This window comes from Pongo pygmaeus, chromosome 7, assembly GCF_028885625.2.
Source record: "Pongo pygmaeus isolate AG05252 chromosome 7, NHGRI_mPonPyg2-v2.0_pri, whole genome shotgun sequence".
In the NCBI taxonomy this organism is placed as follows: Eukaryota; Metazoa; Chordata; class Mammalia; order Primates; family Hominidae; genus Pongo; species Pongo pygmaeus.
The window spans coordinates 142,915,138-142,933,348 of NC_072380.2; the positions used below are offsets into that span (position 1 = coordinate 142,915,138).

Sequence of the window (18,211 nt, forward strand, 5' to 3'; positions counted from 1 at the left end):
CTAGCCTCATTGTTCTTTCCTGCCTTGGTCTACTGCTATTGGACCTTACGATAAACTTGTGCAGAGCTGTTCTGCACAGAGATCAGCTGATGATTAGCTAGATCCAGTTCCTTCTTGGGCCATTTTCCACAGGCATTCCATCCTGAGGGGGCTTCAACTCAAACTCCCAATACATCTGATCGTATCAGTATTATCATAAGGCTTATTTACATGAGGAAGCTGAACCTTACCAACGCCCCCAGTATTACACCATATTGTGATACAATCATGGTACAATTTAGCTTCATTACAGATTAGTAAGAATGACAGAGGTATTTCCTTTGCCTTCCCAATAAAATCTCCCCTTGCCCATATACCAAATGTTATTAAGGACAGGTGTTGTTACAATGGCCATGACTCAGTCATTTCTGGATTTGAAGTTAATTAGGGGTAGAGCCAATCACCCTGTCTCATCTCACAGGCTTGTACTGAGACTGGTTTCCACTGGGTGTTATCAGTTATAGCACAGCCCACCTGCCTCCTGCAGGCAGGACATGGGTGGTGTTAATTTTACTAATTAAATAGAGACAGGGTCTCACTTCATTGCCCAGACTGGTCTTGAACTCCTGGACTCAAGTGATCCTCCCGCTTCAGCCTCCCAAAGTGCTAGGATTAAAGGCTTGAGCCATAATACCTGGCCTATTTCTTTCTTTTCTTTCTTTCTTTCCTTCCCTTCCTTCCATTTCTTTTCTTTCTTTATTTCTCTCTCTCCTTCCTTCCTTCTTTCATTCATTCATTTGATGGGTGTTTAGAATAGTTCCTATACCTATCAACTACACTGCAGAACATGTTTTACTTTGCCCTAATCTAAAGGCACGGGCAGTCATAGTACATTGATGTAAACTGCAAGTGCCCTCAGAGAACTTCCGTAAATTCAGAGGGCTGTAAGAATCCCACAGGTGTGCCCTGAGCCTCAGCAGCCAAGACTGAGGGCCACTGCCCCCCACTTCAGCCTCTATTTGTATTAAAATTGTGAAGAGGCCCTGTTGGGTCTGGGTACAGGCCCTTTACCAAAGCTGCATCTTAGCATTCTCTTCAGCACTGTTTATTGAGTCGGCCTGGCTCACTCTGCCAAAGCCTCCTTATCTTTCCAAGTTGACTCCCATCTTTTGCCTTCCTCCTGGAAGAGAACTCCCTCTAATCTGCATTTTCCTCTGAATTCTGCTGCTCACTGAAAGCAAACTCAGCTTATCCCAGGATACCCAGACCTGCACCTATCTCCTGTAAGGCCCTTTTCTGTCTGGTGGGCCAGTGTTGTTTAATCCAACATGCATGTTGCTGCAGTGTGTAGTAAAGGACTGAGTACAGTTAGGATATATGTTTTGCACCCAGAAATGTTGGGTGCCCCATACTAGAGTTAGATGACTGGTGGTCACACCTACATGTAGTTTAGTGTGAGTGTGCCACAAGGCCTCCTACAGCTTTCCTTGTCTCAGGGTGGGACCATTCCCTAAAGGAACTCACATCCACTATGTGATGCCCACTATTTTATTGATTGATTGATTGACAGGGTCTCACTCTGTCACCTAGGCTGGAGTGCAGTGGTGCAAACATGGCTCACTACTACCTCGACCTCTTGGGTCCAAGAGATTCTCCTGCCTCAACTTCCTGTATAGCTGGGACCACAGGTGCGCACCACCACACTCTGCTAATTTTTCAAATTTCTGTAGAGACAAGGTCTCATTTTCATTATGTTGCCCAGGCTGGTCTCAAACTTCTGGACTCAGGTGATCCTCCAGCTTGGGCCTCCCAAAGTGCTTGGATTACAGGTGTGAGCTACCGTGCCCAGCCCCACTGCTTTAATCCCATTAAGAACCCAGTGTTTTCCCGTATTCTGCTTAATAGCTTTTCATCCACAAAAGGAAGGGTGATAAAAGTGTACATAGCACACTGTGGCATGTTGTGTATGCTGCCATTACATTTTGTCCTTTATACCCAAAGATCTTTCTAAGCATCTGATCATCAAGGTTTATATTAATAGTGACATAAAAATCAGTCTGCTGGGAGCTGTACACCACACATTTGGTATCAGTGAAGCAGGATTTGTTGGAACAGCTCTGACTCACAGAAACATGTGGTTTGAGAAGAGAAAGGATAAAAGGGTGGGGGATCACGAATCTTTGGATTCCTATGTGGCCATATGGTCACCCAGGGTATGAAGCCACAGCTGTGCTAAGATCAGTTACTAAAGGTAAAAGTTACCAGTGGAATTCAGAGATGGATCCAACTCCCTGGGAGTTGGGGCACTGAATGCATAAAGAAATGTGAATTAAGAAGAAAGTGAAATATTTAATCCCTTGGTTATTGTTGTCTATAATGGCTAAAATAAAAGAGGGTGCTGGGGTCAGGACTTGAGGCTGGACTGAGCTCAGATGTGGGTCTGCCTGAGCTCAGTCCACTAGCCTTAAAGTTACCCACAAAGGAGAAAATTATGCAGGGACAACAGAAAGTACCTCTGAGACTTGTGGTTACCAAGAAGGTAGTCAATGTGAAGGAGGGGCAAAACTAAGTAACTATGGAAACTAGAGGGTATAGTGTGAAAGAACTGTTTCATTCTGTAGATCAGTATCATCAGCTTCCTGAGGAACCTTTACTAAAACGCATTATAAGAGTGACTAATTTAGGGGCAGTATCTTTGGTTTTAAACACTACAGAGTAGAAGTACATGTTTGGACTGATGGGACCCACAGCTCACTATTGAACAACTGCATATGGGTTTATATGATCCAGACACACAGGAGGCTATTCCTGCGGTAACTGCCAGCTTGGTGGAACAGATAAAAGCCACTGTAAGGTCTGTTCACCCTGAGAAGGGGGACTGTCCAACTCTACCTACAAATGTCAAGTGGGACACCCCAGATGCAGTAGCTGATATGCTCTGTATGCATGTGGGACTGGCTTTATGATGACAGGGCTATTCACACTCTGAACATGCCTGTTACCCAAGTCATGGTAAATGTGTGGTTAAGAGGGCCCCTTCTACATGGGCACCCCATGTGATATTACTCCTACAGAAATGAACAGTTCAAGAAGCCTTATTAAATTTGCTGTCTCAGCTTCCCTTCATGGGTCTTATAGATGCTAATAAAAATATTAGGTTAATTAACAAGAGAACAGGGAAGGGCAAAAGTGAGAGCCAAAGGACTCTTCCCAGGAAGGTGGAAATTTTAAAATGGTTATTAACAAATAAGGTGAAGAAAACACTGATAGGATAAAACTAAGAAGAAAAAGAAAGGGGAGAGTCATGGGACTCATCCCAGCAGGGTGGAAATCTTTAGATGGTTATTAAGAAATGGAATGAATACAATGGAAATTGATACAGTTAAAACAAAGGTCTTTGTTTTTTGAGGCAGGGTCTTGCTCTGTCACCCAGGCTGGAGTGCAGTGGTGTGATCTTGGCTCATTGCAATCTCTGCCTCGCAGGCTCATGCAATCCTCCCACTTCGGCCGCCTGAGTAGCTGGGACTACAGGCATGTGGCACCACGCCTGGCTAATTTTGTGTATTTTACGTAGAGACAGGGTTCTGCCATGCTGCCCAGGCTGGTCTCAAACTCCTGAGCTCAAACAATCCGCTCGCCTTGGCCTCCCAAAGTGCTGGGATTACAGGCATGAGCCACTGCGCTTACCAAAATAAGGTCTTTTTTTGCTGTTGTTAAAAAATAACGTGTCATTCATGAGCAGGGGCCATGCTAATCTCTGTATGGTTCCAATTTTAGTATATGTGCTGCCGAAGTGAGCACAACAAAGATCTTAATACAACATTACTGAAGGTTGGGTAGACCAAACCCCTCCGCTCTCCCAATATTAAAGGGCCCTAACCCAGTTTACTGTATTTCTTGCAGTTTGAAGAAATTTTAAAAGTTGCAAGGTAGAGATGACAATGAAACATATGATCTGAAATTGCCTGGGGAAAAAGTGGGGCAGACTAATCAAAATAAAGATTGACAAAAGGTCCAGGGTCCTTTGGCTCAACCCTTGGCAGAAGACCCAAAGCTTTTTGCACGAGAGAGAGTAAAATGGTCTGGAGGTGAAGAAGTTCCTGAAACTAGAATATAAAAATGTAAGGGTTGATAGGATGATGAAAGTTGGTATATTTGAACACACTTCATATGAAGTGACTGCATCTCTTTTTTTTTTGAGACGGAGTCTCGCTCTGTCACCCAGGCTGGAGTGCAGTGGCGCAATCTCGGCTCACTGCAAGCTCCGCCTCCCGGGTTCACGCCATTCTCCTGCCTCAGCCTCCTGAGTAGCTGGGACTACAGGCGCCCGCCACCACGCCCGGCTAATTTTTTCTATTTTTTAGTAGAGACGGGGTTTCACCGTGTTAGCCAGGATGGTCTTGATCTCCTGACCTCGTGATCTGCCCACCTTGGCCGCCCAAAGTGCTGGCATTACAGGCGTGAGCCACCGCGCCCGGCCGACTGCATCTCTTTTATTTGATTGTATCATGGTAATGAACACAGTATCACACTGGAGAATGTTTCCCCTACCTGCTACTATAAAACAGAAGGCATGTAAATCTGCTCTCCAAGCAATATTAATTGGACATGCCCAAGCCCGCAAAGTGCAGAGTAGACGCCAGAGTGCTGGCAGGGACAAACTCTCCACTTGATAACCCCCTGTGGAGCAGTTCCTGGGGCTTATGGCAAAAGTGTTTGAGCACCTCCCAGCAACAACTACTGGGACTTTGGAATAGAGAATTTCCACTTAAGGGACCTTGCTATGAAATGTTAGTTGAAGTTACCCCTATGACATCTGAAATACCCATGCCGTCTCAGGTGATGTCCAAGAACATTCTAATGGGGAAGGCAGTGCCTAGAAGAGTTCCACAATAAAATGGGAATGGTTTACAGAGGATCATGCTACCTGAGGAAAGGAACGCAAGGAGGAGATACTCCTTGGGTGGGGGGGGGGGGCGGGGGGTGGGTGGGGAGGGAGAGAGAGAGAGAGAGAGAGAGAAGCAGAGTTTCCCCAAATCATCTAAGAAAAAAAGTATTTTTTCTCCCCTACCCGATGCAGTGATCCTAGGATGGGAGTTGCTGGGACAGCAAAGATGATTTTTGTTTTTTAGGTATGGGGTCTCACTGTATTGCCTAGGTTGGTCTCTAACTTCTGACTTCAATCCATCCTCCCATCCTCCCATCCTCCCACAGAGCTTAGATTATAGGTATGAGCCACTGCGCCCAACACTTCAAAAAATTTTTAGCAGGAATGCTAAGTAAAAAACTGTAACCATGTTTTTAAATCTTACGTCAAAATTCCTGAGGGCATCATGGGGATGAGATGTGCCTTCACCCCTTCTAACAAAATTGGGGCTAACAGTGAATATGCCTGGTGGTAAAAATAGCTCATTAGTTCTGCATCTATGTAGCCTCACCCTATCTGAATGGGAGTGGACTGAGGAGGAGCTACTTGCTAGACTTGTATTGCTGCTTGTAATCTAGACCAGCACAGTGGCGATTCTAATGTCCCTTCAAAAAAGTTTGGAGATTAATGGAGAGGAGAAATAGTAGCTGAGAGTAAACAAATAAATGGGTAAATAAGACAACTCAAAAGAGTCTCAGGGCAAGAGATGACACTGCCTCTTAGCTCAATGATTCCACATGCCTGAGAGGGTGAAGCTGTGTATTTACCCAGACCACTCCTGCTTGTGGAACCTGACAATATTGAGAGGAAACCTGCAAACCTGAGTGTCATCATCCTGGGAGACATTCATACACTATGATGGACTGGACTAATTATTAATGATTGTGTATATATATGTTTTTTGATATAAAGGATCCACAGTAGAAAACCAGGGAGTAGGCTGTGGTGCTATGATATGTATTAGTTTTCGTCCACAGTTCCTGGCTTATAACCCTTGTTATAGTCTTCTGTTATTATGTTAGGTGTGTCAGGCCTCAGAGGCAGGCCTCTGACCTTCTCTTGCCCTCTTATTACCTATCCCAAGGCAGGACTCTAATCTGATTGTGGGTCTTAAAACACCTTCCATGAGAGGGTCCTACCCTATACCCTGGGGGAAGGAATGCTGACATCATGAAGCGTTCATAAAAAGCCAAGAGAACAGGGTTCAGTGAGCTTCTGGGGAGCTGACCATGTGGAGGCTCCTGGAGTTTCCAGAAAGGGCTTGGAAGCTCTGCACCTGATATGGCTTGGCTGTGTCCCCACCCAAATTTCACCTTGAATTGTAGCCCCCATAATTTCCACATGTTGTGGGAGGGACCTGATGGGAGATAATTGAATCATGGGGGCAGTTTCCCCCATACTGTTCTCATGGTAGTGAATAAGTCTCATGAAATCTGATGGTTTTATAAGGGGTTTCCCCTTTTGCTTGGCTCTCATTTTTCTCTTGCCTGCTGCCATGTAAGATGTGCCTTTCGCCTTCTGCCATGATTGCGAGGCCTCCCCTGCCACATGGAACTGTGAGTCCATTAAACTTCTTTTTCTTTATAAATTACCCAGTCTCAGGTATGTCTTTATCTGCAGCGTGAAAACGGACTAATACAACACCCCTTCCCCCATACTTCACTCTACACATTTCTTTATCTGTATCCTTTGCAGTATCCTTTATGATAAACTGGTAAATGTGTTTCCCTGAGTTCTGTGAGCTGCTACAGCAAATTAAATGAATCCAAAGAGGGAGTTGTAGGAACCCCACCTTGTAGCCAGTCAGTCAGAAGTTCTGAAGGCCTGGACTTGCAACTGGTATGTGTGTGTGTGTGCGTGCAGGGGGGCAGTTTTGGGGACTGAGCTCTCACCTGGTGGGACCGGCACTATCTCCAGGTAGACAGTGTCGGAACTGAATTAGAGGACACCCAGCTGGTGTCTGCTGCTTGGTGCATGGGGAAAAATCCCCACACGTTTGTCACAGAAATCTTCTGTTGACGATTGTTGATGTGAGAGCAGAGGAAAAACACAGTTAGAGAATCTTCCCCCACAGGCATCAAGTGATGATGTGAAATAGGCTGTTGTTGGTGAATTCGGATTATGGATGAATACTTTGGTAGGAGATAGAAACGTGGAGCTTTCCACATTGGGAGGCTGAGGTGGGGGGATCACCTGAGGTCAGGAGTTTGAGACCAGCCTGACCAACATGGAGAAACCCCCGTCTCTACTAAAAATACAAAATTTGCCGGGCGTGGTGGTACATGCCTGTAATCCCAGCTACTCGGGAGGCTGAGGCAGGAAAATCGCTTGAACCTGGGAGGCGGAGGTTGCGGTGAGCTGAGATTGCACCACTGCACTCCAGCCTGGGCAACAAGAGCAAAATTCCGTCTCAAAAAAAAAAAAAAAAAAAAAAAAAGAAATGTGGAGCTTTCCAGATGGATGTAAAGCTGTGGGACTGTTTGGATGAGTTAAGGAGTAAGGGAAGACGCAGAACAGAAGCAGTCCATGACCACGGCCTGTGGTGCCCAACATGCAGAGGCGGAGGAGACGAGAAAGCAGCTAAGGGGGTCGGGAAAGAACTGACAGTGCAGCGAGAGTGGACAGGTAGTGTCCAGAACACAAGTGCACAGCGTTCCAGGCAGGAGAGAAGCAGTGACTGTGCCAAGAGCTGCAGACGGCCAAGGAAGACAGGGCTGAAGCTTAACCGCTGGCTCATTGGCTTGCAGAGGGATGGAAAGAGAGGATGGATGGATCAATCTTGGCTCTGAGCATTAACAGCTGTGAACTTCACATACAGAGACAATGCGATGGTGTACACCTCGTGATAGAACACACTACCACCTATGAAGTGGTTTTGCCAAAGCCTCAATCTATCTGATCAGGTTTCTGGAATCAACTTCCAATTAATAGGAAATATGACAGACAGGGGAACATGTTAGATGAACAAACACGAGGGGATGGAATCCAGACTGGAGAAATCTATAGAACGAATAACACAGTTTCTTCAACAAATAAAAAGAGAGAGATGCAGGGGAAACTTTAGCCTAAGACACTTAGAGACAAATCAATCAACTCTACTGTGTGGACTTTATTTTAATCCTTATTCAAACAAACAAGTTCTTAAAAAAAAAAAAAGGGCAGTTGTGAGACAGCTGGATATGTTAACACTGGGTATTTGATGATATTAAGAAATTTTTGATTTTTTAGACATGATGAATTTTTTGATGTAGTAATAGAATTGCGTATGTATGAAATTGGCTGGGATTCGCTACAGAATTACTGAGAGTGGCTGGGTAGGGAACTAGATGAAAGAAGATCAGGTATAAACTGTTAAGTGCTGGAATGGGTGATAAGTATGTGGGTGTGGTGGAGGAGGCTGCAGGATACTACTCTGTCTTTTTTTGTATTTCTGTATATGTTTATCACAGAAAATTCCAAATAGTAAACACACACACACACACACACACACACACAGAGAATGGGAGTAGAGCAAGGGGGTGGTGGTGGGAGGGACACAGGTCTTGATGGGTATTGACAGTAGGCCTGCCCTGATAGGGCAGGTCAGATGGAAGGAAACAGCAATGCAAAAGAGGGAGGGACACCTGCTGGAGTCTGTCCCCGAGGGGGTGGGAGGGTACAAAGTCTACCTTAGGACCACTGCCACCATGCCAGGCAGGTGGTAGTAGGGGTGGACTCAAGTGCTGACTCAATGAGGAACAGAAACAAGGTGCTCCTAAGGAGAGGAGAGACAGTGTGGGGGAGTGGGCTGAAAGGTCGCGGTGCTGGGACTGCTGGGCAGCCCCAGATGACCATGTGAGGTCAGCAGTCATAGGGAGAGCCAGACTGCCACCCTGACTGTGCGTCTCAGAAGTCAGTTGAGTGGCAGAACCCAGCACAGGATGGGCAGGAGCTGAGGGAGCAGCACAGGATGGGCAGGAGCAGCCCATCAGGGAGTAACTTTGGTGATGGGCTGACGCCATGCTGCGAGGGAAGGGAGGGCACGGAGGGGATGAGTGCAGGGAAGAGCTGGCGGCAGTTGTGGTAAAGCCCCATGGGCACTGAGAAGTGCTGGGGTCTGCTGCTAGAGAAAGCAGGCTGGAGAGGCAGGGGTGATATGTGAGCGATCTAGGACGGAATCTGGGCACACTGTAAATGGGGGTACATGCCTGGGAAACTTGTTTCAAACTCCTCTGAGATCAAAACAGCCCGTTGGGCAGAGTTTAAAAATAAAAGACAACAAAAACCAACCCTAGATAAAGACTCAGCAAACCCAGGGGAAGTCTTGCATCTGTTCTATGGAAAGTGAATCAGCAGTCATTTGGGAGTCCCCTCATCTTACTACACAGGAGCCTGGCCTGACCAGTCAGTGCTCTTCAAAGTGTGTTACTTCACTAAGAACTCTAGAGAGTGGTGAATTTCAGCTTCCCAATACTAACCCCCAGTTTGACTTCTGCTCAAACTAGGCAACAGAGCACTAGACTGGGGTCACAAATCTTCCTGCTGACACTGAAAATCCAAGGAGCAGGCCCTGAGCTCCTCGGGGCTTCCAAGGTGGGCCCTGCTGGCCTTGCAGGCTTATATAAGGATGGAATGATCTAGACGCTCCTAAAGGTATTTTGCAGCTTTAAAGGTAAGGTATGGTAACAACAACAACAAAAAAGGCAGAACTATCACTTGTGTTGTAATAAGAAGACTGAAATTTTGGTTTTACAAATGAAAAGCTTGTCAGCATTAAAGAAGACTCGGTCAAAGAGCTGAGTGTCTTAGCTTGGCAAAAAAACAGTATTTATAGACACTGCTTTCTTGTACTTTGCAGAGCATGGGTATCTCTACTCTGCACGACAGATGCCATCCCAGGGAAGGATTCCTTTGCCACCCACTTGCTAGGGACTTTCTGAAACATGACTTCATTTTGTCCTTACAAAACCTCACGAAGTAAGTATTATTTTCCCCATTTTACAGATGAGGAATCTCAGGTTTAGTGAAGCTACTACGTCACCTGCCCAAGGCCACACAGCTACTAAGTGGTAGAGCTGGTGTTGGTTCCCAAGTCTCTCTGATTATGTTTATAAGGGGAGAAAGAATGGTACCTGGGGATTATAATAATATAATGTCTACAAAATTATTATGTATTCTGGAAAAGTATGGTGCTTTGCTAATCACCAAATTTGAGTTTATAAATACCTTTCGTCATTTAATGTGTATTTACTAGGCATCCACTACATGCCAGGTGCTGCTCTAGGCATTTGGGATGGATCAATGAACAAGGGAGATAAAAACCTTGGGCCCCTTGGAGGGGGTAGTGACACTTTAATTACATGTAAATGTAAAAATGATAGATCTTACCTTTCTGAGGTAGTTTAGGAAGAACTCTTGGGCCAAGGGCAGTCTTTGCAGAACTGGTGCTAATCAACAAATAAGAATCATTTAGGATCTAAAAGTGCTAGAATATCAATAGCAAAATATTATTCAAGGAAATCAAATCAAAGGTATTTACATAATCATCTAAAGAATGTTTTCAAAATTTCTTTCTTTTTTTTTTTTTTTGAGACGGAGTCTCCCTCTGTTGCCCAGGCTGGAGTGTAGTGGCACAACCTCGGCTCACTGCAACCTCGGCCTCCCGGGTTCAAGTAATTCCCTGCCTCAGCCTCCTGAGTAGCTGGGATTACAGGTGCCCACCACCACGCCCGGCTAATTTTTGTATTTTTAGTAGAAATGGGGTTTCACCATCTTGGCCAAACTGGTCTTGTACTCCTGACCTCGTGGATCCACCCACCTCGCCTTCCAAAGTGCTGGGATTACAGGCATGAGCCACTGTGACCAGCCTCAAAATGTCTTTAACAAAAGATTAGTCTATTTTCCATATTTCAGTTTGCCTGGCTGAGGAGGCACAGTAAAAAGATGAAAAAGAAGTCCCTCTTAATGATAAAGCCCAACTCCTCTACTTCAAGGCATTTATGAAGGCACCTGGCACACTCTAAGTGGTGACCCCAATGTAGTGCACAGAAGTAACTCTTCCCACATGATCCCACAAAGCAGCTGTGTTTCCAGACAAGGAAACGGAAGGGAATGGGGGTGTTGGCGGCTGGCAGAAGGTCTCGCATGGGTCAGAGGTAGAAGTGGAAATTCGGCCCTAGCTCCCCTGGCCTCCAGAGCCCTCACTTCCTCCACTATAGCAAAGAGATTGGTTCTCGGGCCTCCAGGCTCTCCTAGGCCTTGCCTTCCTTTTGGAGGACAGGTAAATGAGGGTGACAAAGGCCCAAGTCCCTGGAATACAGGTCCACACCACATTGTCTGAATCATCAAACGTTAACCTCTGCAACTGAAACCCCAGTGCCGTCAGTGGTCTACATTATGTGGAAGCCACTATTTTTCTTTAACAAGAGGTTTTGGCAATTCTCAGAGGATACCAGGAGGCCTGCTTGCCTGAGAAGCAGCAGTAGCCAAGTGCCTGAGCCCCATCTGCCAAGAACCCCTTTATTATCTCATCTCTCCATTTCTGTTCCCTGATGTCCTAAGAGTTGGTTGCTGCTGCTTCTTTTTTTTTTTGAGACAGAGTCTCGCTCTGTCACCAGGCTGGAGTGCAGTGGCATGATCTCGGCTCACTGCAACCTCTGCTTCCCAGGATCAAGCGATTCTTGTGCCTCAGCTAACTGCATTTAAAAGAAAAGAAAAAGCCAAACCAACCAACGAAACAAAAAATAGTCAAAGAAAGAAGATGAAAAGTGTGTGCTCCTTTCTGTCCTGGCTCTTGGCCACCCTTGGTCTTCACTGCTCTTTCCTCAGCTCACTTGAAATCCTCCTGCCTCTGGGCAACAGGGGACTATTGCTGAGATAAAGCCACCACTAAACAAGAAACAGTAAACATGAGAGGGCTTTGCTTCTCTTGAAAGAGACTCCATCTCAAAAGCAAACAAACAATGAATTGCCAAAGGCTCTAGTTCACAATCAGCTTGATTTTGTTCAAAAACTTTTTTTTTTTTTGAGACCAAGTCTCGCTCTGTCATCTAGGTTGGAGTGCAGTGGCGTGATCTTGGTTCACTGCAACCTCCACTTCCCAGGTTCAAGTGATTCCCCTGCCTCAGCCTCCTGAGTAGCTGGGACTACAGGCGCACCCCACCATGCCCGGCTAATTTTTGTATTTTTTGTACAGACAGGGTTTCACCATGTTGGTCAGGCTGGTCTTGAACTCCTGACCTCAAGTGATCCACCTGCCTTGGCCTCCCAAAGTGCTGGGATTATAGGCGAGAGCCACTGTGCCCGGCCAAAACTTTTTTTTCTTTTGAGACAGGGTCTTGCTGTCGCCCCGGCTGGAGTGCAGAGGTGCGATCATGACTCACTGCAGCCTCAATTTCCTGGGCTCAGGTGGTCCTCTTGCCTCAGCCTCCCGTATAGCTGAGACTACAGGCATGTACCACCATACCCGGCTGATTTTTTTTTATTTTTAGGAGACAAGGTCTTGCTATGTTGCCCAGGCTGGTCTCAAACTTCTGGGCTCAAGCAATCCTCACACCTTGGCCTCCCAAAGTGCTAGGATTACAGGTGAGCCACTGTGTCCGGCCTTTAAAAACCTTTTATGAGTGCTTTTGGAGTGTCAGATATTCTCCTCACTCTGGAAAAGGAACACCAGAACTTTAGTTTTACAGGGTCCCCCAAATTACGGTTGAAGGAAGGTGAGTGAGGAATGAAAGGCAGGGCACAAGGGCAAGGAAGGGGCGTGGAATGTGGAGTCGGGAGAACAAGCAGGCTGGAGAGCTGGCTCTGACATCTGCACCCACCACCTAACCATTCTGGGCCTCGCTCTCCTCACCTGCAAAACTGAGGATAATAGTAATTGGGCCTATCTCACAGGGTTATAAAGAGTACATAAGATAGTGGTATTAAAAAAAAGGCTGGATATGGTGGCTCACATTTGTAATCCTAGCACTTTGGGAGGCTGAAGCAGGAGGACTGCTTGAGCCCAGAAGGTCAAGACCAGCTTGGGCAACATGCTGAGGCCTCGTCTCTACAAAAAAATAAAAAAATCAGCTGAGTACAGTGATGCATCCTCTGGTTCCAGCTACTCGGGAGGCTGAGGCAGGACCATCTTTGAGCCCAGCAGGTTGAGGTTACAGTGAGCTGTGCTCATACCACTGCACTCCAGTCTGGGTGACAGAGAAAGGCCCTATCTCAAAAAAAAGAGAGATTTTGTTTTTTCATCTTTCAGAAACTCTGGAAAAGAGCCGACTCTTTTTCCCTGAAGTTTGGGTCTGGAAGTGGCTCTCTATCCTTTTCTTGGATGGCACCTCCAGAGAAAACACTTTAGGGTAAGGCTGGATAAAAATTGCCTGTAAGAGATCTCCTCAAGTATACAATTTCAGTGAAAAAAGGGAAGAAAAGAACACTGCTATCAGCCTAGCCTAAAAAAAATTATTAGAAACAGAACTTGAAAGAGTGATATTTTTATGTTTGAAAATCTCTGGGCAATCAGATTTCCCTAAGTATTATCTTTTCATTTCCAAATCTGCAAAAGGAGTCAAGTGGGAAAGTAGCAAAGTTACTTGATTAAAATAATCAGAAGTAAAAACTCATTCTGACAGGAATTTTGTTCAAGACCATTGCACAACCCTGTGACCACCGGGAAGTGAGGTTAGCTCCTGTCTGTGAACTGGGTAGACAGCGGTGCTGCTCAGAGAACGGTCTGCAGACCTGTGCCCAGTCCAGCCACAAGATGTGCATGCAAACCAAGAGTGAACGTCTGGTTTCTCGTCGCGGCCAGCCCCACTTGGCTACCACAGCTTTGAGCAGCGCTGGGAAATTCATGAAAACTCATTTCTAGAATTCTGTCCATTGCATCAATGGATCCAACAGGGGAAATGAAGCGCTGAGATGGCTTACCTTGACTGCTGGGATAGTCCCTCAAACTTGTTTGTAGTCTTACTTGAAGAGGATGGACCCCCATCGTTACCTACAAGGAAAACCGAATGTGAAAAGGTATGTCTTTAGATGGGGAAATGCAATGAGAATATATGGGTTTGGCCTATAGACAGGCATTGCTCAAGTTCCAGAACAGCATTTAAAAGACCCAAGCCAAAACAGTATGCATTTCTGGCATAAGACCAAAACAAAATTGAGCACTGTTTTGGGCTTTGTGGTTTTTTATTTCTGGTAAAGGAGTGTATCAAAGAGGTGAGCAGCTGCTCTGGGGCAAGGAAGGCCTCGAAGAGCATAGAAACTTGGTGATGTTCCCACTGGCTCAGGATCTTGTCCTTAGTTTGAGGGTAGAGAAAGAATAAATTTCAAGTTCACCAAGAGGTCCCCATGCTAGGAGACTACCCCCTAGTATCCAAACTCAGAAGAAACACACAACTCACAAGTGGAGTGTGCGTGTGAACACCATTAGCAGGGTGGTGGATAAGTAGTCATCTGCTGGGCCAGGCCCTCAGGCACTTACTGACTCGTCATTCATTCTCTCTTTTTTTTTTTTTTTTTTTGAGACAGAGTCTCACCCTGTCACCCAGGCTGGAGTGCAGTGGTGCAATCATGGCTCACTGTAGCCTTGAACTCCTGAGTTCAAGTGTTCCTCCTGTCCAGCATGCCAAGTAGCCGGGACTACAGGGGCATTCATTCAAATATTAACTTTTTTTTTTTTTTTTGAGATGGAGTCTCACTCTGTTGCCTAGACTGGAGTGTAGTGGTGCAATCTCAGCTCACTGCAGCATCGGCCTCCCAGGTTCAAGCGATTCTCCTGCCTCAGCCTCCTGAGTAGCTGGGACTACAGGCGCACATCACCACACCCAGCTAATTTTTGTATTTTTGGTAGAAACGGGGTTTTACCATGTTAGCCAGGCTGGTCTAAAACTCCTGGCCTCAGGTGATCCACCTGCCTCGGCCTTCCAAAGTGCTGGGATTATAGGCATAAGCCACCATACCCGGCCAAGTATTAACATTTATTAAGCATCTACTATGTGCAAGGCATAAATGTGAAGCAGAAGGCATAAAAACAAATAAAATGTCACTGCTCTCACAGAGCTTATGCTCTGGCCTGTGAGACTTAGACACAGGAAATATACTAATAATGTGTAATGAGATGAACATCAGTTGCTGTCAATTGAGGAGAAAATAGTTTCTAAACTCTGACTGCTGGCAGGAGTGGGGGAGAGGGAGTAGGGAATGCTGTCTGGGGAAGACATAGCACCTGGACAGGTGAAGAACTTTCTAGTGGGTGAGCAGCAAAACCAGAGGCACACAGGTGGAGGTAAGTGTGCTATGTCCAGGAGAGGGTCACAAGACAATAAATGAGGGCTCTTCTATGATCCATTTTGTGGTGGGCAGAGTGCAAGGCAGTTGTGGAGCCCCAAGCTGCGGGCACCCAGGAGGATTCCCCGGGACCCTGCATGGGCACCCTGTCTCTGGGGCTCTAGTTCATTTCCTTGTCCTTTCTTCCTATGACTGCTCTGGAAACTCTTGGTCTCTTCCTTCAGCAGCCTCCTCTCCTCCTCTACCTAGAAGACTATACTACTGCCTAGGTGGCACTGGGAATGGGCTGGCTGAGAAGGCTGAGCACCAGGAAGGCAGATGAAGTGGGCAGAGCTGAAAAAAAACTGACTGATCCTCCCTACACTGCACATTTGCTCAACAGCACCACCGATTGCCCACATGCTTTTATATTCATCCAGCCTTCCTTCCTCATAGCATGAGACCGGCATCGTAAGATAAGGAAATGAGACTAAATGAATAAATGGCTGCAGGTCCCGTGGGGGAAATGGTGTACCTGGGAGTCCTGACCACAAATCAATGTGCTCTTCATTACCCATCAAGACGCCCTGATAATAACATTATTAACAGCAACGACCGTTTACTGAGCACTTACTGTGAGCAACATACTGTGCTACATACTCATAGTAATTATGCTTATGAGATAAATAGTATAATCACCCCTCATTTTATATATGAAGAAGCACACAGAGAAGTAAAGTCAATTGCCCAAGGTCAGGTCACTGGTAAGGGTCAAAGCTGGGATGGAAAGCCAGCAGCCCTCTTCCAGGGTCTGTACTGTGAATCACCACACTCTAGCACCTATCACCTCCTGGTCCGACTGCACCTACTGAAGAGGGAGAGGATGGCAGGGTGCTCACCTCCTGGAAAGAATGTTCTGTAATTCTATGATATTGATATAAGAAGAAATGAGATAAACCGGCATTACTAGAAGAACCAAAGGCTTTCAAATTTAGTTTTATTTAATTTTAATTAAACTAACCATCAGTATATGGTCATGAGCCCATATAACTTAATATTTAAGGACTTCTTTGGTAACTCATAAAATCCTCAGAGCTGTGATGTTCTTTAAGGTAGGCATTTATTTTTTTTCTTCTTTATTTTTTATTTATTTATTTTTTCAAGATGGGGTCTCACTAAGTTGCCCAGGCTGGTCTTGGACTCCTGAGACCAACTGATCCTCCCACCTTGGCCTCCCAAAGTGTTAGGATTACAGGTGTGAGCCACCACATGTGGCCTTTTTTTTTTTTAAGAGACAAGGTCTTGCTCTGTTGCCCAGGTGGGAGTGCAGTGGCATAATCATAGCTCACTGCAGCCTTAAACTCCTGGGCTCAAATGATCCTCCCACCTCAGCTTCCCAAGTAGCTAGGACTACATGCATGCCTCTACCATGCCTGGTTAATTTTAATTTTAATTTTTTTTGTAAAGACAAGGTCTCATTACTAATTTTTTTTTTTTTTTTTTTTGGTAGAGAGAAGGTCTCACTGTACTTCCCAGGCTGGTCTCAAATGCTTGGCCTCAAGTGATCCTCCTGTCTTGGCCTCCCAAAGTGCTGGGATTACAGGCATGAGCCACTGCACCTGGCTTGGTAGGCATTTCTTTCTAGCACTGTGCTCAATGATGAGTCTTCAGGGCTAGATATCAAATCTTATACTTTCCCACTTAAATGATTTATAACAATCAAAACGTCAAGGAAAATTTTATGTTTGGGGAATGAACTATTGCATCCACTAATTCCCTTCCCAGGTAGAAAACATTCCAAAGAAGTGATTATTAATGCAGGTTGCATGAGGTATATATGAGTAAATTTGAGACCAACAGGGCTGCAAAGGCCCTCTGGCTCTGCTGAGGTCATTCATTCTGCTGTCGCACAGACGAGTCATCATGTCAGGGGCTGCTGCCCAATACCCACAGGCCCAAATGTCCAGAGTTCTCATTTAGCCTTCCTCTTTGGCTTCTCAAAATGAGTCTCCTTTTTCCAAAGATGGTGTGAGTTTTTATGTCTCTGTAACTTTGCCCCTTACGTTCCTTTCCCCTGCAAGAAAGGCCTGTCTCCTTCCAGTTTTGGTGAATTCCTACACAACCTTCAAAGAACACCTTTAGAGTCACTTTCTGAGAATTCTTCCATAGCTGACTTGACCACCCCTTATAACCAGCTTCTTACCAGGAGTGGTTAATTACGGGTGCAGATTTTGGACCTAGACAAGTGTGGCTTTGAATTCTAGCTGTACTGCTGACCAGTGGGTATGAGTTTGGGTGACTTCTTATTCTGCTAAACCTCAATTCCGTCATATATAAACTGGGAACAACCATGGTACCTACTACCCTAGATGGGCATATAAAGGAAATAAACTATGAAGTACGGGACACAGTGCTAGACCACAGGAAGCCTGACACAAGGGTAATATTATTCACAGCTCTTCAATGGCATGAAACAGAAATGATGCTAATTTACTAAATGAGTGGTCACTTCAAAGAATGCACCCCACCTTCTATGTCTTTGTAACACCATTATTTTTATTTTTATTTTTTCTGGGATGGAGTTTTTGCTCTTGTTGCCCAGGCTGGAGTACAATGGCATGATCTCGGCTCACTGCAACCTCTGCCTCCTGGGTTCGCTGATTCTCCTGCCTCAGCCTCCCAAGTAGCTAGGATTTCAGGCATGTGCCACCACGTCTGGCTGATTTTTGTATTTTTAGTGGAGACGGGGTTTCGCCATGTTGGCCAGGCTGGTCTTGAACTCCTGACCTCGAGTGATCCACCTGCCTCGGTCTCTCAAAGTGCTGGGATTACAGGCGTGAGCCACTGCACCAGGTTGATAACACCACTTTTTAACAAAATGTCTGGCACAGAGCAGTCAATAGTCCCTGCTAGCGAAAGACAGGACTGACCGTGCTGGCTCATCAACTTCTCTGCCCACAGCGGACCTTCTTACACCTGGCTGGGTAGGTGTCTATGGTCTGGTTGACAAGAATCCTGTCACTCTCATAGCTATGCAAAGGCTACCTGCTGTGCTTGAGAAGAAAC

The 18,211-nt window shown here is 45.8% G+C and overlaps 1 protein-coding gene and 1 pseudogene across 15 annotated transcripts in view; both read right to left on the reverse strand.

Moving 5' to 3' along the window:
• ASAP1 (ArfGAP with SH3 domain, ankyrin repeat and PH domain 1) overlaps positions 1 to 18,211 on the reverse strand; it is a 392,196-nt gene that overhangs the window by 13,449 nt on the left and 360,536 nt on the right. For all 15 annotated transcript variants that reach the window (XM_054499217.2, XM_063669081.1, XM_063669076.1 and 12 more), the window contains 2 exons: positions 13,805 to 13,874; positions 10,274 to 10,332 (listed from right to left, as the gene is read on the reverse strand). In XM_054499217.2, the coding sequence (XP_054355192.1) occupies positions 10,274 to 10,332; positions 13,805 to 13,874 (129 nt within the window). The remainder of the gene's footprint in view (positions 1 to 10,273; positions 10,333 to 13,804; positions 13,875 to 18,211) is intronic.
• LOC129043265 (U6 spliceosomal RNA) lies at positions 3,668 to 3,780 on the reverse strand (annotated as a pseudogene).